Source organism: Echeneis naucrates, chromosome 9 (genome assembly GCF_900963305.1).
Source record: "Echeneis naucrates chromosome 9, fEcheNa1.1, whole genome shotgun sequence".
Lineage (NCBI taxonomy): Eukaryota > Metazoa > Chordata > Actinopteri > Carangiformes > Echeneidae > Echeneis > Echeneis naucrates.
This window is the reverse complement of record NC_042519.1, coordinates 7,809,393-7,827,410: the sequence shown is the minus strand read 5'-3', so window position 1 is coordinate 7,827,410 and position 18,018 is coordinate 7,809,393. Positions and strand designations below refer to the sequence as shown.

General features: G+C 41.2%; 1 protein-coding gene across 1 annotated transcript; it reads left to right on the top strand.

Moving 5' to 3' along the window:
• The first annotated feature begins 1,808 nt into the window (after positions 1 to 1,808).
• cyp1d1 (cytochrome P450, family 1, subfamily D, polypeptide 1) lies at positions 1,809 to 6,931 on the top strand. The gene is made up of 8 exons (XM_029509863.1): positions 1,809 to 1,909; positions 2,033 to 2,315; positions 2,408 to 3,028; positions 3,926 to 4,049; positions 4,142 to 4,231; positions 6,249 to 6,372; positions 6,468 to 6,554; positions 6,649 to 6,931. Exons 1-8 carry the CDS (start codon positions 1,809 to 1,811, stop codon positions 6,929 to 6,931), a joined length of 1,713 nt encoding a protein of 570 aa, XP_029365723.1.
• The last annotated feature ends 11,087 nt before the right edge of the window (positions 6,932 to 18,018 follow it).

Below are 18,018 nucleotides of genomic sequence, written 5' to 3'. Positions count from 1 at the left end.
CACTATGTGTTCTTCACTTGCACAAAGGAAAAAAAAACAAAAAAAAAACGTGTTTGTATTTTGCAAAGGGTATGATGAAAAATACACAACTACATTTATTCTGCAGAAAAACATAAACACACTGCTATTTAATATCTACAGTTCAGAATCACTAAAACAAAACAAACAAAACATTCACCTGAACAGAGGTCCTAAACTCATTTTGGAGTAGACATAAAAGCAGGCCACTATTATTGATCAAATATTACATATTCAAATGTTGAACAAAAAAATGCCAAACGTTTTACTATCTCTATTTTAAATGAACCACATCTTGATACCAATAATTAGACAAAAGAAGCACCTGATTGAGCGGTTAATGTCGTAGTAATGTAGTTATAACATAGTGTGTCCTTATAAAATCTAAAAGTCTGATAGGGCTGTTACCTGTGGGTAAAAAAGCTATATTAGCCAAACAAAAATGTTATCATACCTGTTGTTGTCATAGTTCAGGAAGCCCAGTGTTTATATTAGCCAAGTGACAGCCACTTGTGTTACTGTTGTCTATGAATCAGTCCAGCCCGTGCACAAGGCTGCCAATATAACAGGGAGGATGTTTTCTTTGATAAGGGGCCTCCTGCTGCTTCCCTGTCTCCCAGGAACAATGTGATCACATAACTTTGTCTGATATGCCTATTTTGGCCTGGACATACACACATCCCTTTGAGGAACATCCCTGCAATGACAACACAGCCTCTGTAATTAACCCTTGTTAAACAATGCCATCGTCAGCAGAACTGCTTTTAAGACGTGGTGCAAAAACACAGCAGAAACCATTGTCCCATGCTAATGTATGTAGCTCCGTTTTGTTGTACGGTTAACTTCAAGCTTGTGCCGTGAAGGCCAGCTCAAACATTTTGTGCAATTTATTCATGTCTGGTTATGTATTTCCAAAGAGTTTCCACAGAGTGTCTCTGCTCGGTGTGCCAGACAAAATGACATCGGCCTGGTGAGGACGTGGACCAGCGGGTCAAAGGAGCTGTCGCTCTGCCCGACAGTGCTGGGTGTCCCGCAGTTGAGCCTGAGTGAAATTGATGGTTCGATTGAGAAAGGAGAATGAAAGGAATGAAAGGAATGAAAACTGGAGAGTAAGAGACAGCGAGAGAACTGGGGATGTAATGGAGGCACAGAGAAAAAGAGGGGAAATGAGGGATGAGGGGAAAAGAGAAAGGCTGGGAAATAAAGGAGAGTATCTAGAAAACAAATGGCTTTGCAGAGGCCATTAAGTACATTTTACAAATGATGAGTACAAATATGGCTGCTTGCATGAAAGGGAAAGGGTATAAAATAAAATAAAAATAAAATAAAGTTTAACTCGATTAAATCAAATTAAATTATTCGGAGAGAAACAAGAACAAATCCATTAGTGTGTTCACATACACTAATCCTGGAAGAACAGAAAAAAAATATGAGCGAAAATTCCATATTCCATTTCCATATAAGCCATAAATAACTTTGGAATGTCTTCATTAATCAGAGGGTCGCACCAGAACGTGTGCAGAAAGGTCTTTGACAGTATTTGTTTCTCGGCTTTTTTAAAAAACCCTTCACAAGATTTAAGTCCTTGTGTTTCTGCAGAAAGCCTCCAGCTTTGTTAGGGACAGAGGAAATTAGGGGTTGTAAACGGTTCCGGTCTGTGGTCAAATGGGCCGAAGCAGCCAGTGGCTGGCCAGACTCGTCCCAAACCCTGAGCCAAGTTTCTCGCCATGTGTGTCTCTCTATTGTGAGTGGGCAGCAGCTCCCTCTGCAGGGGGCTGCTGCTGAATGGGATGTCCCGGACCGGGAGCTGTCCTCACTGTGTTCCCCGGGATCAGACCCTGAAGTTCTGCCTGTCCTCTGTGTTGTCGTTTGTCACAGAGGACACTGCATGGTGAGTTTTCTGTGAAAATTTGTTCCCATATTTTGTGGGAACTTTTTTTTTTCCTTTAGAACCCCTCGACTTACCTTTTTTCTAGCTTTCTAGCACACTTTGTATGTTCCAGTATTTTTGCAGTTTACCAGACGAGATGAAACGGATGTTTGGGACTCTTCTGGCCCAGGAGAACCCCAGTGCCTCTCTGTCTGGTGTCACTCTTGGTCTGTGTATTCTCACCCTCCTCCTGATGGCCCTCAGGGGCCGAAAGAGCCACCATCACTCCTTCCAGCTGCTTCATGCAAAATATCCCCCTCCTCCTGGTCCCACTCCGTGGCCCCTTTTTGGCAATCTCCTTCAGATGGGGGACCAGATTCATCTCTCTCTAACACGCTTGAGGCTCCAATACGGTGATGTTTTCAAGGTATACAGTCAAATAAATTCTATGTTTTAGCTGGTGAGACGATTTAGGAATCTTTTCTTTCATTCAATCATTTATTCATCCCTGCATAACAGTTGCGTCTGGGCTCTTTGACCGTTGTTGTCCTGAGTGGATACAGCACCATCAGGCAGGCGCTGGTTCGGCAGGGGGAAGCCTTTGCAGGCCGGCCTGACCTTTTCACCTTCTCTGCTGTTGCCAACGGGACCAGTATGACCTTCAGTGAGAAGTATGGGCCAGCCTGGATGCTCCATAAGAAGCTGTGTAAGAATGCCCTCAGGTCTTTCTCTCAGGCTGAACCCAGGGGATCAGGTGCCACCTGCCTGTTGGAAGAGCATGTCTGTGCCGAGGCTGCTGAGATGGTGGAGGTGATTCGGGAGCAGGTTGCCGCCGAAGGGAAAACGGGCCAAGATGGGATGGGAATAGATCCAGTGGTGCCCTTGGTTACCTCAGTAGCAAATGTTGTATGTGCCCTCTGTTTTGGGAAAAGATACGACTATAATGACAAGGAGTTTCTCACTATTGTCCACATCAACAATGAGGTCCTGAGGATCTTTGCAGCTGGGAACCTGGCAGATTTTTTCCCTGTGTTTCGCTACTTTCCGAGTCCTTCTCTCAGGAAGATGGTCCAGCACATCCGCAGGATGAATGGATTCATGGAGAAAAGCATCAAGGAACACATCAACACCTTTGATAAGGTAAGAAGGATGTTAGATGAAACGGTAGAATGGAATTAATACAAATGAGGGAAATGCAATAAGAAAATGAATTGTTAAACATTAATGCAGTCACAGAAAAATTGAAAGCGTTGTTATGCTGCATGATGAGACGTTACTTAGTGAAGAGCAAAATATTATATTTTTAAGTCTATCTGTCTCATTATGGTTTTATTTAGATTATTATATTACACTGTTATTTTGCATTCAAATGAATCGGAAAGTGTGGCCAAAATTTTGACTGGTGCTGTGGGTGTATGTCTTTGAAAAAAGATAATCTTTTGAAGAAAATAAGAAATGTTATATAGTAACTGGTTAAACAGTTACAGTGTATATCAATGATATACACATATGTATATGTGTGTGTGTATATATATATATATATATATATATATATATATAAAACTCATCCAATCTATTGCACAAGAACTTGAAAAGATTTTCAGAACAGAGTGATGTGTTGGGTGGCATGTCTGTTTTCTTTTTTTACTGTATGTCTGTCCCACTAATTTGTCATCCACTGGCAAATCTGACATTGCACTCATGCAGTAGTTGCTGTGAGTGCAACTGTAGCCAAAAGAAATAACAAGTTCCCTGGGAGGGACCTTTGTTCTTGTGCAGAGTGGCTAAAATGTTCGCACGCAGTCTAATTAGGAATTAGCATCCCACTGGAAGACACGCGTCGTACCGTAACTGATTATTGTCTCTGCCCTAATTATTGCTTTAAAAATTTCAACCTCTGTTTCTGCGTGATCACAAATCACCTTATGGTCATGGAGAATAATGTGACGTCTTCAGCGACAACAGTGACCACAAGGTAAAATAATGCATGCATTTATACATACATATTTATATGTGTGTGTGTTTGTGTGATTGCAGAACTGTATCCGGGACATCACAGATGCTCTAATTGCACTTTGTGAGGACAGGGAGGAAAATAAAGAAACGTCTCTGCTCTCCAACTCTCAGATCATTCACACTGTCATAGACATCTTTGGAGCAGGTTAGAAATCATTGATTTGTTTGCTTATATTATCATTTATGACAAATTGACTTTGAACTGATTATATATTTGTTGGTTGTGCTCTGCTTAAGGATTTGACACCATAATTGCTGGTTTACAGTGGAGCCTGCTGTACCTCATCAAGTTTCCTGTCATCCAGGACAGGATACACCAGGAGATAGGTACGCTCTCATGTTTTAACATGACAATGTCTGCCATCCATGCTACACAAACTGTGCTATGTTTCCATTTTTATATGCGTAGAAAGATTAAAAAGTGAGCCAGAGGGAGCTGGAACTGGTTGATTTATTGTGCACGGAGTTCTCACATTGTAAGAGAAAGAATTCATGCCACGCTGCCTCTCCAGTGTCCGGTCTCATGAATGAATCATAGCGCAGAAATAGTTTGCTGGGTCATGATTTAAACATTACAGATGAAGATTGTTGCCAGCAGTTTATTATGGATATGGCAAAACGACAAACTTTTGAGAGGAAGCTGTTGCTCCACATACAGTAAGTCATAATATTTAGGAAATGAGCCAGACACAGAGTTCAATCACAAACCACTGTCAAATTGATCTCATAAAATATGCACCAAAGAGGATTCAACAATGTCTTCAAGGACACAAACATGTGAAAAATACATCTCTGTGTTACAACATATCATCATTTCAGAAGTAACCAGGAATATATGAAGTCGGTTAGGAGGTATCAACATTTCAGGCAGAGTCAACATAATAAAGCTCCAACAATGGCCAACCTGAGTGCCCTTCCCGAACAGACAGAATCTGACAGCCACGGGAGGGACTCACAAAAGGATCGGTCCAATTTGCTGATGCCTGGTACTGCCTGTTCTGAGGCATGTTGGATTTTCACAGAGAAAGGGAGAGAGAGCGAGTGAGGGAGGGAGAGGGAGACACTATGAGAAGACAGGATGAATCAGAACGAGAGAGAAAGGCACAAACAGCCACAGACAGAAAGGTTAGAGAGTTCTTCCAGACTGTCACAAAGGCAGTAACACGCAAGGCAGTGAACACACCACATTCCTTACGTACTCATCACTTGAAATAAACTGAAAGTATTACAATCAATAAACTTAATGTTGAGTTTTGTTTATTTCACTGGAAACCTTCCAAGTGAGCAAGTGAGAGCAACATTTTGATCCATTTAAAAGATAATTATCCTTTTGTGAAGTTCCTGCTCATGGAATGACGATGCCCCGATGACCTGGAGTGCAGCTGAATTTTAAATACAGGGGGCATGTGAGTTGTTTTGATGAGAGCTCATGGTGCTGCAGTAAAAGGCTAATTATCATCTGGGGGGTTGTAGAGTAGTTTGATGTGCCATTGCAGATCCCAACTTCAAGTCGTGACTTAACCTGCATCTCATTTGTGTGCGTTTTTATTGCCCTGTGCCAACTCTAAAGTGGGGATATATATCTGGAGATGCACTAATGTTCCTGTAAATAGCCTGAACATGTTGATTTCAGCTGCTTATAATTTCATAAATGTTATCAGCTATGACACTGCCACTATTCACCTTTGGTCACTGGTTAAATTAGCTTTTGTAAGGAGGAGCTGAGCTATTAAGGGAAGCAGTGAAGTTGACGGGAAAAAGGCCATTTCATTTCATTGACTGTAAACTGTGCTTTTAATGTAGTAAGCCAAATCGCTCCTTATATCTATCTGTTTGGACCGCTCCGGCCCAATTTAACCTCTGCTTACCCACTGCACCAATGCTGCACTCAGTCAACAGACAGCATAGTAAATACACATGCTGAACCTCAGAAAACTACAGTGTCTGAGAGAGAGACTCCAACACTTAACAACAACAATCAGAATGTGATTCATGCATTATAACGTCTAATAGTGCGATGTAACATTGATATGTGTGGGTATGATTTCACATCTCCTTGTATTCTCCTTGTACTATTTATTATATGCTCATTTGCCATATTGTGTATCAGGAGATGAAAATAACAACAGTTGTGTGTGAGTCAGTCTGGCATTAAAGCCCAACGACAGTCATAACATCCACAAGTCCATACAAACTGTGGTTTAGATTATGTCCCTTATGTAAGAGCTGCACAGTGCTGAGAACAGCTAATAGAATAGAATAGCTAAAAATACCTATTTCTAAAAGTTGCAAAGGTACATAATCTGCTAAATTTCTAATGGATGCATTTTTTTTTTTTTTTTAGATGAACACATTGGTACAGCCAGGTTGCCCAAGTTTTCAGATAAGCCCAAGATGCCATTCACAGAAGCCTTCATATATGAAGTGTTCAGACATGCTTCCTATGTCCCTTTCACCATACCTCACTGGTAAAAAGAAATAAATTGTCAGAAAAAAATTGTGCAGGAAATTTCAGATTGTCTGTATTGTTGTTAACACTGTCCTCATCTTTCCTTTCCATTAGTACTACAAGAAACATCACCCTGAATGGATATTTCATTCCCAAAGACACATGTGTGTTCATTAACCAGTATCAAGTCAATCATGACATGTGAGTAACCACAATCATCGCTTTCGTAAGACCTGTGCGATAACAATGTGTTTTTGTGTTTCATTGCTTTAATGACTATCTTGAACTGTCCCAGAGATCTTTGGGGTGACCCCGACATATTTCGCCCGGAACGCTTCCTGGGCCCATCAGGCCTCCTAAACAAAGATCAGACGGAGAGGGTCCTCATCTTCGGTTTGGGGAAGAGACGTTGCCTTGGTGATGGATTTGCACGCTTGGAGATGTTTGTCTTTCTCACCACGCTGCTCCACGGGCTGCGGCTCCAAAATGTTCCAGGGCAGGAGTTGGACCTCAGTACTGATTTCGGCCTGACTATGAAACCGCATCCATACAGGATGACAATCTCCTCAAGATTTTAGCTCCTCAAAAAACTAAAATGATCAAACTGGGGATGTTTTTTGGAATAACACAAATACTAATTATTGTTTTTATCAGCCACCATGTTTGGCTAATCTTCCTCACACCACAGAAATAAATTACCTCTCATTATGAGCAACAAAATGGAAACATACTGTATGTATAAATGTTTTCCTGTTACCCTGAAAAAATAGATAGAACTACCATTAAATAATGACACAGTATTTGCTGGGTGAGGGTCTGTCAAAGTGCTTCTGTGCTTGTACTTTTAAAGTGTCCCTCTGTCTTCCTGTTGCACCACATTAAAAAAATGAAACTAACTTGGAAACAGCCCCTCATTAAAAGTCTTTATCTTAAGTTATTCGTTACAGTTAAATGCTGGGGGAGGGAGAGAGAGGGTGTTTAAACTGGTGTTCAGCACTTTAGGCCTCAAACAAAGTTCATACAGGGTTCATCCCTGCACTTGTTGACCTCCAGCTTCCTCTCCTTCTTTCAATTTTTCTCGTATCGCATCCTCAACTCTCAGGTTTCCTTCATCTTCTAATCCAACTCATGTCCTCCTCTTCTTGTCTTCATCCCCCTTCCATGGCTCCTCCCCCTCTTTTACTGCAGCTTCTCAGCAAACCCTGCTGAGCTAACTCATCTGCCCCATCTCCAGTTTCCCCCAGTGACTCACAAAGGAATGAATAAAGTACATATTAACACATTTTCAACCTCCTCCTCCTCAGCACTGTGATGTCCCACACACTCAGATAAGATATAGTCTCAGACGTCTCAGAGGGAAGTATGAAATCAGGATTTTCTATTTTCACAAGCTGAATGTAATTCAGAATGGCAGTATGTAGCGTGGCAGAATTACTAATAGGGACCCTTAGATGGAAACTTTTTAAGCTGTGCTCGTTGTTCTCTGCTTAAAACTTTCATCTATCCAGAAGTCATGTGCTTTTCAACAGTGTTCTCTTTCAGCCGACACTGTAAACTACATTTGAAATGTGAGTAAGAATCATTTCACGTGTGCACCGCCCCTGCAGCACTTCCCCCTTCGGGCACTTCGCTGGTGTCTGCCTGCGGGGGCCTTGCTGGGGCCCCTGGGTGGGTCTCTTCGGTCAGTGGGGTACCTCAAACTGGTGACCCAGGATGTTTGCAGTTGGTTTAAGAAATCCAAACAAGCCACAGTGTTTTTATCCTGTAACAGGCTGATAAGTGGTGCAACCAGACCATTCTCTACTGCTCTAGACTGACAACCTCACAGCACTGTAGAGATAACGCGGATAATAAATCATATCTATGCTGTTAAAAATGCAAGAATGCAAAAACCAAGACCTGGGTCCCTAATTATTTGTATTTGCATTTGTGAATTTTGAGTTTCATGTGAAAACACAAAGACTCCCAAACAAAAGAAATTACACAGATGAAAAGAGTTTCCTTTGCAGCTTTCTGTTCAGTTTGTGGCTGCTAGCGTGGACATCACTCATCTAGCATTAGCAACACGTTATTATTTATTTTGCATCCTTGTCTAGTCGTAAATTCATGCTATTTATTACCAATGATATTTATTCTAATGTTGCAGAGTGATACATAATACGGCCTACGGTGTCTCTTGGACTGTAAGGCGACTGTACACGTTTTACTTCTTCATTGGAATTAGTTGGTTTAGACATGCATGCCTGAATTACATGGATATTAGCACTAGTACAAGCAGAGCTTTGAGTGTTGTTGAGCAGAGATTAAATAGTGGGCGAGCACTTGGTGACACTAAAGACAAAGGTGAACCACAAAGGTGGCCACACAGGGATGTTTTCATTGAAAACATATAGAAATATGTAATTCTGAGGAACATAGTTTTTAGGATTTGAATCAGTTCCAGGAGGGGAACTTTAAAGCCCCTTCTCCACCCAGAAATGTGTTTTACTTTAGTTGGGTGTTTGACCTTTCCTGTTCCAGCGTGGCCTATGTTTTCACATTCATAGCTGAAGAATAATATTTACATTGCCATTGAGAGCAAATGTTATATTAGGGGAATAGACATTAGTATTATCTAAAACAAATCGCTTCTATAGAAGATTTGGTTAAAGTCTATTAAAGTAAATAATTACAAAGTTATATAAAGGTAAGGCACACTTACACAGAGAACCTTTGTTGTGCATCATCATGACTGTGAGATATCAGTTATTCACTTCTCATCATTACCCATATTATCATTGGAAGTTTCTCTTGATGAACACTAAATCTGCTGTGCTCTCATCACTATTGTGGAAATTTTGGGTTTTTTCTTTCTTACTTTTTTTTTTTTTTTTTACAATATTTTAAGAAGAAGAAAATTTGTTGAACAGAAAACTTGTTGATTTTATTTAATTAAATCTTGTACTGAAAAAGTATATTGTCAAGTAAACAGTTGGCTTCTAATAGTGCCTTGGTGTTGTTCATATTATATTCATGTGAATATGCAAAAACACAGGAAATATTAACCATTTTTAATCGAAAAATGTCCATTTCAACCATGTCATTTAAATCCTATTCTTAGAAGAAACTCTCAGATTGTCCTCAAAAGCATCTTGCCTGAAGACGCTTGGCGACTGTATAAAGGCGTCATTCACTGCTTGTGGGTGGTCATGTATGCAAACCGTTTACAGTGAATTGGTTTGTGTTGATTGATTAACAAAACAGGGGAAGAGACCTCAGTCCCCTCATCAACCCTGTTCCCTCACCATCTGCTCTCTGTGGCTCTCTGTGTCTTTGTCCCCCTCCACTTTGTTCTCGTCCACAGAGCTCACAGTATGACTGAAACTACGGCCGTCATTAAAGAATAACAAATCACGGTGAACATGTGCTGAGTGGCCTCTGATCTAAAGCAGCCAATAAAACACAGCACGCAAAGTTAGGATTCATAGCTCTAATGTGGCACAACAAAGACACTTGTGGGGCCCACAGTACTGATTAAAGATGCTGAACAATTAAGATTGGTCCCAAATGCAGACAAAACACAGCCTGCTTATAGAAAGAGGCTGTTTTAGGCTGAGCCAAGACCTGGACTGGACAACAAACCAATAAACTACTCAATAAATCTTTAGATGAGTCCAATTAAATTAGTGCCTACATGAAACAGATGGAGGGTTAAAGGGAAATGTACTTCATTGCATCCATTACTACCTGTAAATGAAAAAATCCCAACATTTTGTCATTTAAGCAGTGTCTTTGAACACCTCCTGTCATAAAAATCTAATTCGGTGATGAAGTTGGCTTCCTTTTGACGAGAAAAGAAGTTACAGACCCCGTTCGATCTATCTGATAACAACTATTACTCTTTCTGCCACTTTGCAGGTCAGAAGGAACAGGATATTTATGGAGACTTTGAGCTGGTGGTCCTTGGTACGGGTCTTGCCAGGTCCAGGAGGCTCAGCTTCCCAGTGTTCACACTCCCCTTGGTCAGGTTCCTGCTCCACCGTGATGCAGAACTCTCCACATCCACACATCAGTATGCAAAATAAAAAAAAAGAGTTGTGTTTACTCTGAAATAATAAAATTGGCAATTGCTGCAACACCGATCAAAGTGCCTTCCCTTTTGTCATAATACTGATGATGATCAACGAATCAATGAAACATCTCAACTCAATTTGGTTCATATTTAATTGTAAAAAAAAAAAGTCACAAAAACATAAACTGTCAGTATCCTCTCACATGGTCCATATTTGAACTTGTTAGAAATAATTTGGCTGCTCTCACTAGCTTTAGTTCATGCTTGGAGTCTCTTGTACAGGCCGCGATGCCCTGTGTGCACCTATAAAACAAAGATTCACAGTTTGGCTGCTCTGCCGCTCACCATCCAGTTCAGTAATGATGTACAGAGCTGATGCAGCCCTCATACTGACTTTAACTAACACGATTAATCCAAACCATTTAGCAGGACAGTGTTTGAACTGGGCGGCAAAGCACAGCATTGCACACACTAGTGCTCACTAGTGGCAGAGATGTGTCGGTTGGCACAGGCCTGCTGGAACAGAGTATAGAGCTTCTGGGCACTGGAGGCCTCCTTTGTCTCTGCTCCTTGGGCAAACACAACCCCCTTTCTGTTCCTCTTGATGTCCACTCGCCTCATCAGCCAGGCCCAACAATAGGTCCTGCAGCCTGTCGTTGGACAGCTCCAGCACATAGGTTGAAACCTGAGGTAGAAGGATGAAGAACCACAGGAAGTAGGAGTGGGACGAGAATACAGAGATCATATGTGGCCAGATACTGAAATCTCTATTCTCAGAAAGATCTCATGACAGTCACTGTCTGTTACATCGTATTGTATTCATTGTATATAATTTAAGTAGCAGTGTCTTCAGTGTTGTGGTTGAATTTGCATGACAATCACAAAGTGCCTTTAAAATAAATAAATCCTAAGAGGCTTCTGCCCTAAACACCCTGTCAAACAGAAACTCCCTCAGCTCAGACCAAGTATATCTATCGAGCAGCTCCCTGTGCATATAAAACGAAAACACAATTCCACACATATACATACATACATATATAAGTATGTATAAATACAATTTTTCATTCTTAATCTGTGAACATTGAAAATTAATTCTGGACATTTTCACATGTAGAAATCACAGTCTCTCACTGTTTCCTCTAGTAGAGTCAAAGCTTACTCATAGTCATATGATCTGAGGCCTGGAATGGAAATCATTGTCACGCGGAAATAGAAGAAAATACAGAATTCAAACTTGCCACTTCTGATGGTCACTATTCCAATCAATGAGAAGCCGTATATCTTTTATAGCAGACTGCTGATTCTCCTCAATCATCTGGGGCAAAACAGCTTTCGTCTCAGTCACTGTATAACAGATAGTTTGAGCCTTGAAAAAAAGAATAGTATAATATTATAATAGTAATTGTGGGATCAGGACAAGGAAGCTATAAAATCGTGGTAATGAAAATAATATATATATATAATAGAATAAAACTTAGTAAGCAGCATCTAATATAATTCAATATTTAGATGGTTAACAGCAGCTTGTGTATGGCAGTGGGAAGCAGAACAGCGCAGGGAGGCAGACGGCCAGGAAGTACAGGGCTCCTCTGCCTCCAACAGCTCTGTGATCACTCTCTGTCCTTCAGCTCCTCCAGAAGGGTTTTAGCCCCCTCCAGTGGCAGATTTTGACTTACTGCGAGACTGCACAATGACACACAGCAGAGTACAACCATATCACGAACAAAGAGTCTTTCATCCACACAAACTTTTATTTTGTTTTGTTATTAATGCTTTATGCACGCTTTATTTTGAAGCTCAAACATGCCTAATTATTGTCTTTGGTTCCATGATGTGTTTCCACATTTCCTGTTGGTTGTCTGTTGATGTGTTTGTAGTCTTAGATCATGCAGCAGACTGCCATGGCATTTTAAAACCCACCACATTCCTTTTTTGTTCTCTGAGATTTCACCTCTGAAATCACCTCCTGTCTGTTCAGTGTCACAGTGCATTAGTACTATACAATGGACATATATGCATATGAATGTCTTGACTAAGACTCACTGGAGGCCTGCTGGCTGTGCAGGCTGTCCAGCCAGAAAGAGAAAATCTCCAGGATTTTGCTCCAAAAGTGTGAGAGAAGAAAATTATGTAACCAAAGTAAACAGTTACTGTACGCGTACTAGAATGTGGCCACAAGAGGGTGCTCCAGATGAGAAGAGCATATGAATGCTTGCCAGACTGACTCAACCTTTTCTTTCGGCCACTGAAGCGTCTACTCTTTACTCCTCCTCTTGGCTTCCTGTTCCTCCTGCAGATGCTAAATCTGTGCAGTCAAGGCCTGCAGGAAACAGAAGCAGGCGAGGAGCGCCAAACTGTTTGACTGTACAGTTGGACTTTCCAATCAGACAGAATAAAGAGCAGAGAGAATAAAAACAGCTGCGGGGAAATTAAGAGAATAAGGAAGAAATTGAGATAGGGAGTAGGCCTGAAACCAAAGAATCACTTCATAGATCAAACTGAAAGAGAGAAAATTGACACTGAGATTAGCTCTGCTTTCTCACTGAGCATTACTCTTCTCCCCCTTCTCTTGGTAGAGGTCCAGGATTCCCTGCAGAGTGCTTAACTTGCTTTGGTAGTGAGACTTTTGCACAGTCCATTCCTGATTAAAAAACAAAGCAAAACACTGTTCGCATTACTGTTTAGTGCACACACACAAATACACACAATGTCAACTTGCCTGAGCGGCTGAGGCGGCCAGTGAGGAGACAAAAGTAACAATCATACGTGCGTTTTTCACAGGCTCACAGCAGCAGCATCAGAGCAGCCACGTGAGTGTGAAGAAAAACACAACACAGTGACTGACAGTGTCTTCATTGTGCGTCTGCATGCCCTCTCACTGAACAACCTGACCAAGAGTCAAACACAAATTTTCACTGATCTGCAGCAGCTGTGACTCTGATGAGCCTGCAGAAATACCATGTTCAGAACTATGAAAGTAACAGTCAGACACAGTCAGTCAGAGCGCCTCACTTTTCGCTGCTTCCATCTCTCCTCCTCCACAAACAGAACTACATACATTTAAATACAGAAGCTAGTTGAGTTACATATACTTAAAACCACTATACTCTTTTTTCATTTCAGAGTGATTTGACAACTATACTAAATAGCATTCAGGTCATAAATGCATTTTGTGTTTTTTAGATGAAACCGGTGGCTCTCCAGCTTTTTGCCTAAACAGTGTCTAGTTGAGGCTTCATGTTATACTTCAGACTTTGAATTATAAAATTCGCAGACATTTTTCAACTAAAGAATGTCAGGACACATGAATGATCTAATACATACAGAGATGCGACACTGTCTAATAAATACATACAAAATAATCATTATATCCCCAGGCATGCAAATTATTTTACTTAATTTGCAGAAGTTGAGGAGTTATACTCCAGTATTTCACTCATTCACTGACTCATTGAGTCTGAACTTGTTTTCTTCTTATATTTCTTCATTATCTTAACACACCCTGGTTGACCTCCGGTGCAGGGCATCACACCCATCTACACCAGTCCACCACCTCAACACAGCCCACCTCCAAATCCAGAGAGTTTTGTGTGGAACAGCATCTTGAAGAATGAGGAAAATGTTTGTGGATAGTTGGCATCAAGTCGGGGAGCAGAGCCAACAGCAATAGAGAAAAAGTACAGAAGAATGGTGGCAAGGCTTATTGGATAGACTTGAAAGTTGCATAGTTGTGTTGCATTGTTGTGAATGTGCCATCAAATTTTAAAACCCATTACTAATAAACACTCCGCTGTTAATATCTCATGCTGGTATTAAAATAATTCCCTGGACAGATGAATGTCTCATAGTTCATAAATCACTCCTTCAGCTGTGTGTGTGTGCTGACTCAGTAAATATAAAATCATTTAGTTTTTATTTATTTTATTTTATTGTAGTTAGAAAAAAAATGGGTGGCCATGTTCGTCTAAAATACAGACACTTCTGCCTTGAATATGTCACAGCTCTCATCCCCATCCCACGCTCTCCACTTTTTGTTTCCTCACACAGGAATGTGGGCGTGTCATCATGCTGTTACTTTCCTCCCTGAAACACCTTTGGGTAGAAAAACAGAAATGATTTCAGGAATTAAAAGGAAAAATTGGGATTGCTTTTTTTTTTTTTTTAAACAACACTCAGGTAAAGTGTTGCGTGAGAGGGTAAAGCCTATGACACAAACACAAAAAGACAAACAAATCAAGCGTTGTTTGGTATTAACAAGTAATTTACTGAAAGGTTGAAAGAGATCATGCAAGCCGAATATTGTGTCTCAGTGATTGCATGAATGTGGGTAGGAAGGAAGACACTGGTCTGACCTGGTGTGCTGTTAAACTGTGCGTTGTCGTGAATTTTTGGACACTGTCTCTCCTCTTTCAGTTCTGGTACGCAGCCTGGTAAATCCCCCACCCCCTGTGCTGCTGCTGATAGCTGTCCAGGTCGCGAGGACACCAGAGGGTCCTCAGTACATGCAGGCCTGTCTGTCTCCCAGGCGCCTGGACATAGTATTGATGGAGGAGGTGAGGTGATGAAGGTGAGATGAGGAGAACAGATAGATTTCGGGTTTTAAAAACATCTGCACAGAAGATGGTATCATAACGTAGGCATGAATATAGCCTACAGTTGTTACACATCTTAAAAGAGCTCGCAGACCTCTGGATGCCCTTATCAGCATTTATTTCTGCCACAGCTGGGGTAAGAAATTCATTTCTACTGTCATTCAGGAGTGTTGTCTATACTTGTCTATTAGTATTTTTGGCTTCATTTGTCTAAGTCTTGTCCTGGCTGGCCATCGTATCCAGCTCTAACACCAGACTCTGCCAGGAACCGTGTGGTGTGTTTGTTCTGATACGCTGACCGCTCCGCTGCTTCACAACGGTGCCAGCCAAGTAGCTGAAATATTTAAGCCTCGCCTGACTTCACCTGTCCACCTGCAAAACATTCATCACGCAGCAAACTGTAATCTATGTCTGAATCCCAAATGAACACGTGGATACTCTTAAGTTGAATATAGAATTGAGATGAGCTGTAGATTTTACACTCACATTGCTTTCCTGCAGGAGCCACAGAATGGTGTCGCCCCACTTTCTTTCCTAGGAAGGTCAGTGAATAGGATCCCCTCTCGGCTCCAGAGGAGTTCACGTACATCGTGTGTACACCTGTGGCCAAGCTGTCACTGCTTGTGTTGGTTCTGTGGATCTGTCTGAAATCTGCAGATAAAAGATGGCTAGCATTGTTTTAAATCCCGAGATCCAAAATATATGAAAATGTGTAATTTACATGCAAACGAATATCCCAAAATATTTCAACCTGCATCATGAACTCTTATTCAACCATCAAACTATTTGCAGATGTCAAAAAGCTCACACATCTGATTCACTCAGGAAGTGTAACCCTTTTATCAACCTCTCCAAACTACTGTAAGCTACAAGCGTCACCACAGGAAAAACTAAAAATCCCAAAGTTTACTTGTGTGGGGTTATTTTTAGTTTGTGTGATATCCCAGAGCTATGTGTGAACAAATCTTACATCTCACTCAGCAGGATCTGGCTCAACGCCAACTCTTTTGTTGAATTAAAGCATCTGAAATGCACTTAAAAATGAGCCACACGCCTGTGAAACTGATCAAATCCAATACACACATTGAATGAGTCAATCAGAAAACACATTTACCTTCAAAAAAAGTAAAAATGAGGAAGAGAGAAATAGATAAAGATATCTGGACAATAAAAGGACTACCTGGTCACGAAGCCGAGAAGTTCTCCCCCTTGTGTGGGCCAGCAAAGTTTGGGTACTGCTGTGCTGACTATAGGAATGCATGGACACGTCGATCCTGCTCTCTAAGGGGAACCAAACTCTTTAAATATTAAACTTACAGAGATGGAGTTTCACTAGGTACTGGCTGTAACTCCACAGGACCTGTTGGTAAAAAGATGCCCCAAACAGTCCTCAGGTTTCCCATGTCTAAGATTGAGATTGTAACTAGAAGCTGGGACATACACACGGACACACGGACACACACACACACACATAGTTCATACATACACTCAATTTACTGTAGTTTGGCTTATTTTCTTCACCAGAAAGAGTATAACTAAAATAGGTGAACTGCAAGTAGTAGTAGGACACTATCTTTATGCTGATTTGTTGTGACAGTCTCCTCCTCGGACCAAAAACCATGCACTAGTGACAAAAAAAAAAAACAAAACAGCAACAACAACAACAACCCACAAACATCACAACAGAACTAATGCAAAATTCCCGGCCATAAAAGTCTTGCTGTGTTGTTCCCTGTTTGTCTTGGCTGGATCGAGCTCTGAGGATTTCCTTTTCTTTTTCAGACCAACAGACTCATTTGGAACATTTGGACTGCAGCTTGAGCATCTGTTTTACACACCTCACGTAAAGATAAACCTACCCATGATGCCACTTTAATGAAACTGCAGCTTTCGCCCCCACCTTCCTATTGCCCAACCCTACATACTCATACATTTGAAGGACATTTAAATCAGTAAAAACATAGTCCTGGTTGCCTTTCAGTGCTGGAGTACAAACGTTTATTGACTTCATCAGGGGCCTGTTAAGTCTTGATGGCTGTGACGTCTTCACACGGTGACTGAAAATAATGTCGTCACTGGTCAAATGATCACTGTTCTAGCTGTTCATCTCAGATGTGTGAAAGAGTTTTCTCTTTGCTGAGGCATGCAGCTTGCAGGTAGAGTCAGGTCCCGGCGGTGCTGTCATCATTATGACAATAAAGCACACCTCAAAGACGCTCATTGCCTCACCACTTCGACAGTTAGACCTTTTTGTGGAATAATGAGGTGGTGCTTTGTTCAGCTTTTCATACAGGTCCTGTGAAACTCACATACAGATGAGAGGTTCCTCAGATATACACACAATGGATTGTGTATTGATTTTACGAGGATGATGAGATTTCTGTGAGGGGGAGAGATAGCAACGGGAACATTAACTAGAAAGAGACGGGGCAACTTTAGTCTGACTTCTAGCCAACAGAATAGCAGTGACATCAAACAGTGGACACCGTTTGGATCTCAGTAATATGTTTCATGTGGAACAATGATGCCACAACAGAACCACAGAAACTGAGTGCTGCAGTAAAATGATCACTTGGCCTGCATTAATAAAAACACGTTACCTGTTAAACTATTAAATGCACCCTAACACAACTAAATCAGTCTTCTATTATGAACCTTTGCCTTAGAAATAACAGAATAAATAATAATAGTCATAAATATGACATTAGAATAAGTGCATGTGGGTAACTGCATTCAAAGACGTATAGAAAGTGAAAAAAGTATAAAGGAGTAGGCTGCAATAAAGTGAGTCTGCTCCCTCAGTCACAGACTTGCGTTTGGTATACATGGGCGATTTAACTTGTAATCCCCATTTTATGAAAGATTACGAACAGTCTTGAAGTCAGCTGCATGACAGCCAGAAATGTGGAAGAGGAAGCTGCTGCTGCTGCTGCTCCTGCTAGGGGTTGGTTGGATTTTACGCACGACGCTGCGCTATGGCAAGAGGCGGGTCGACCCGCGATTAGGTGGGGTTTACCACGAG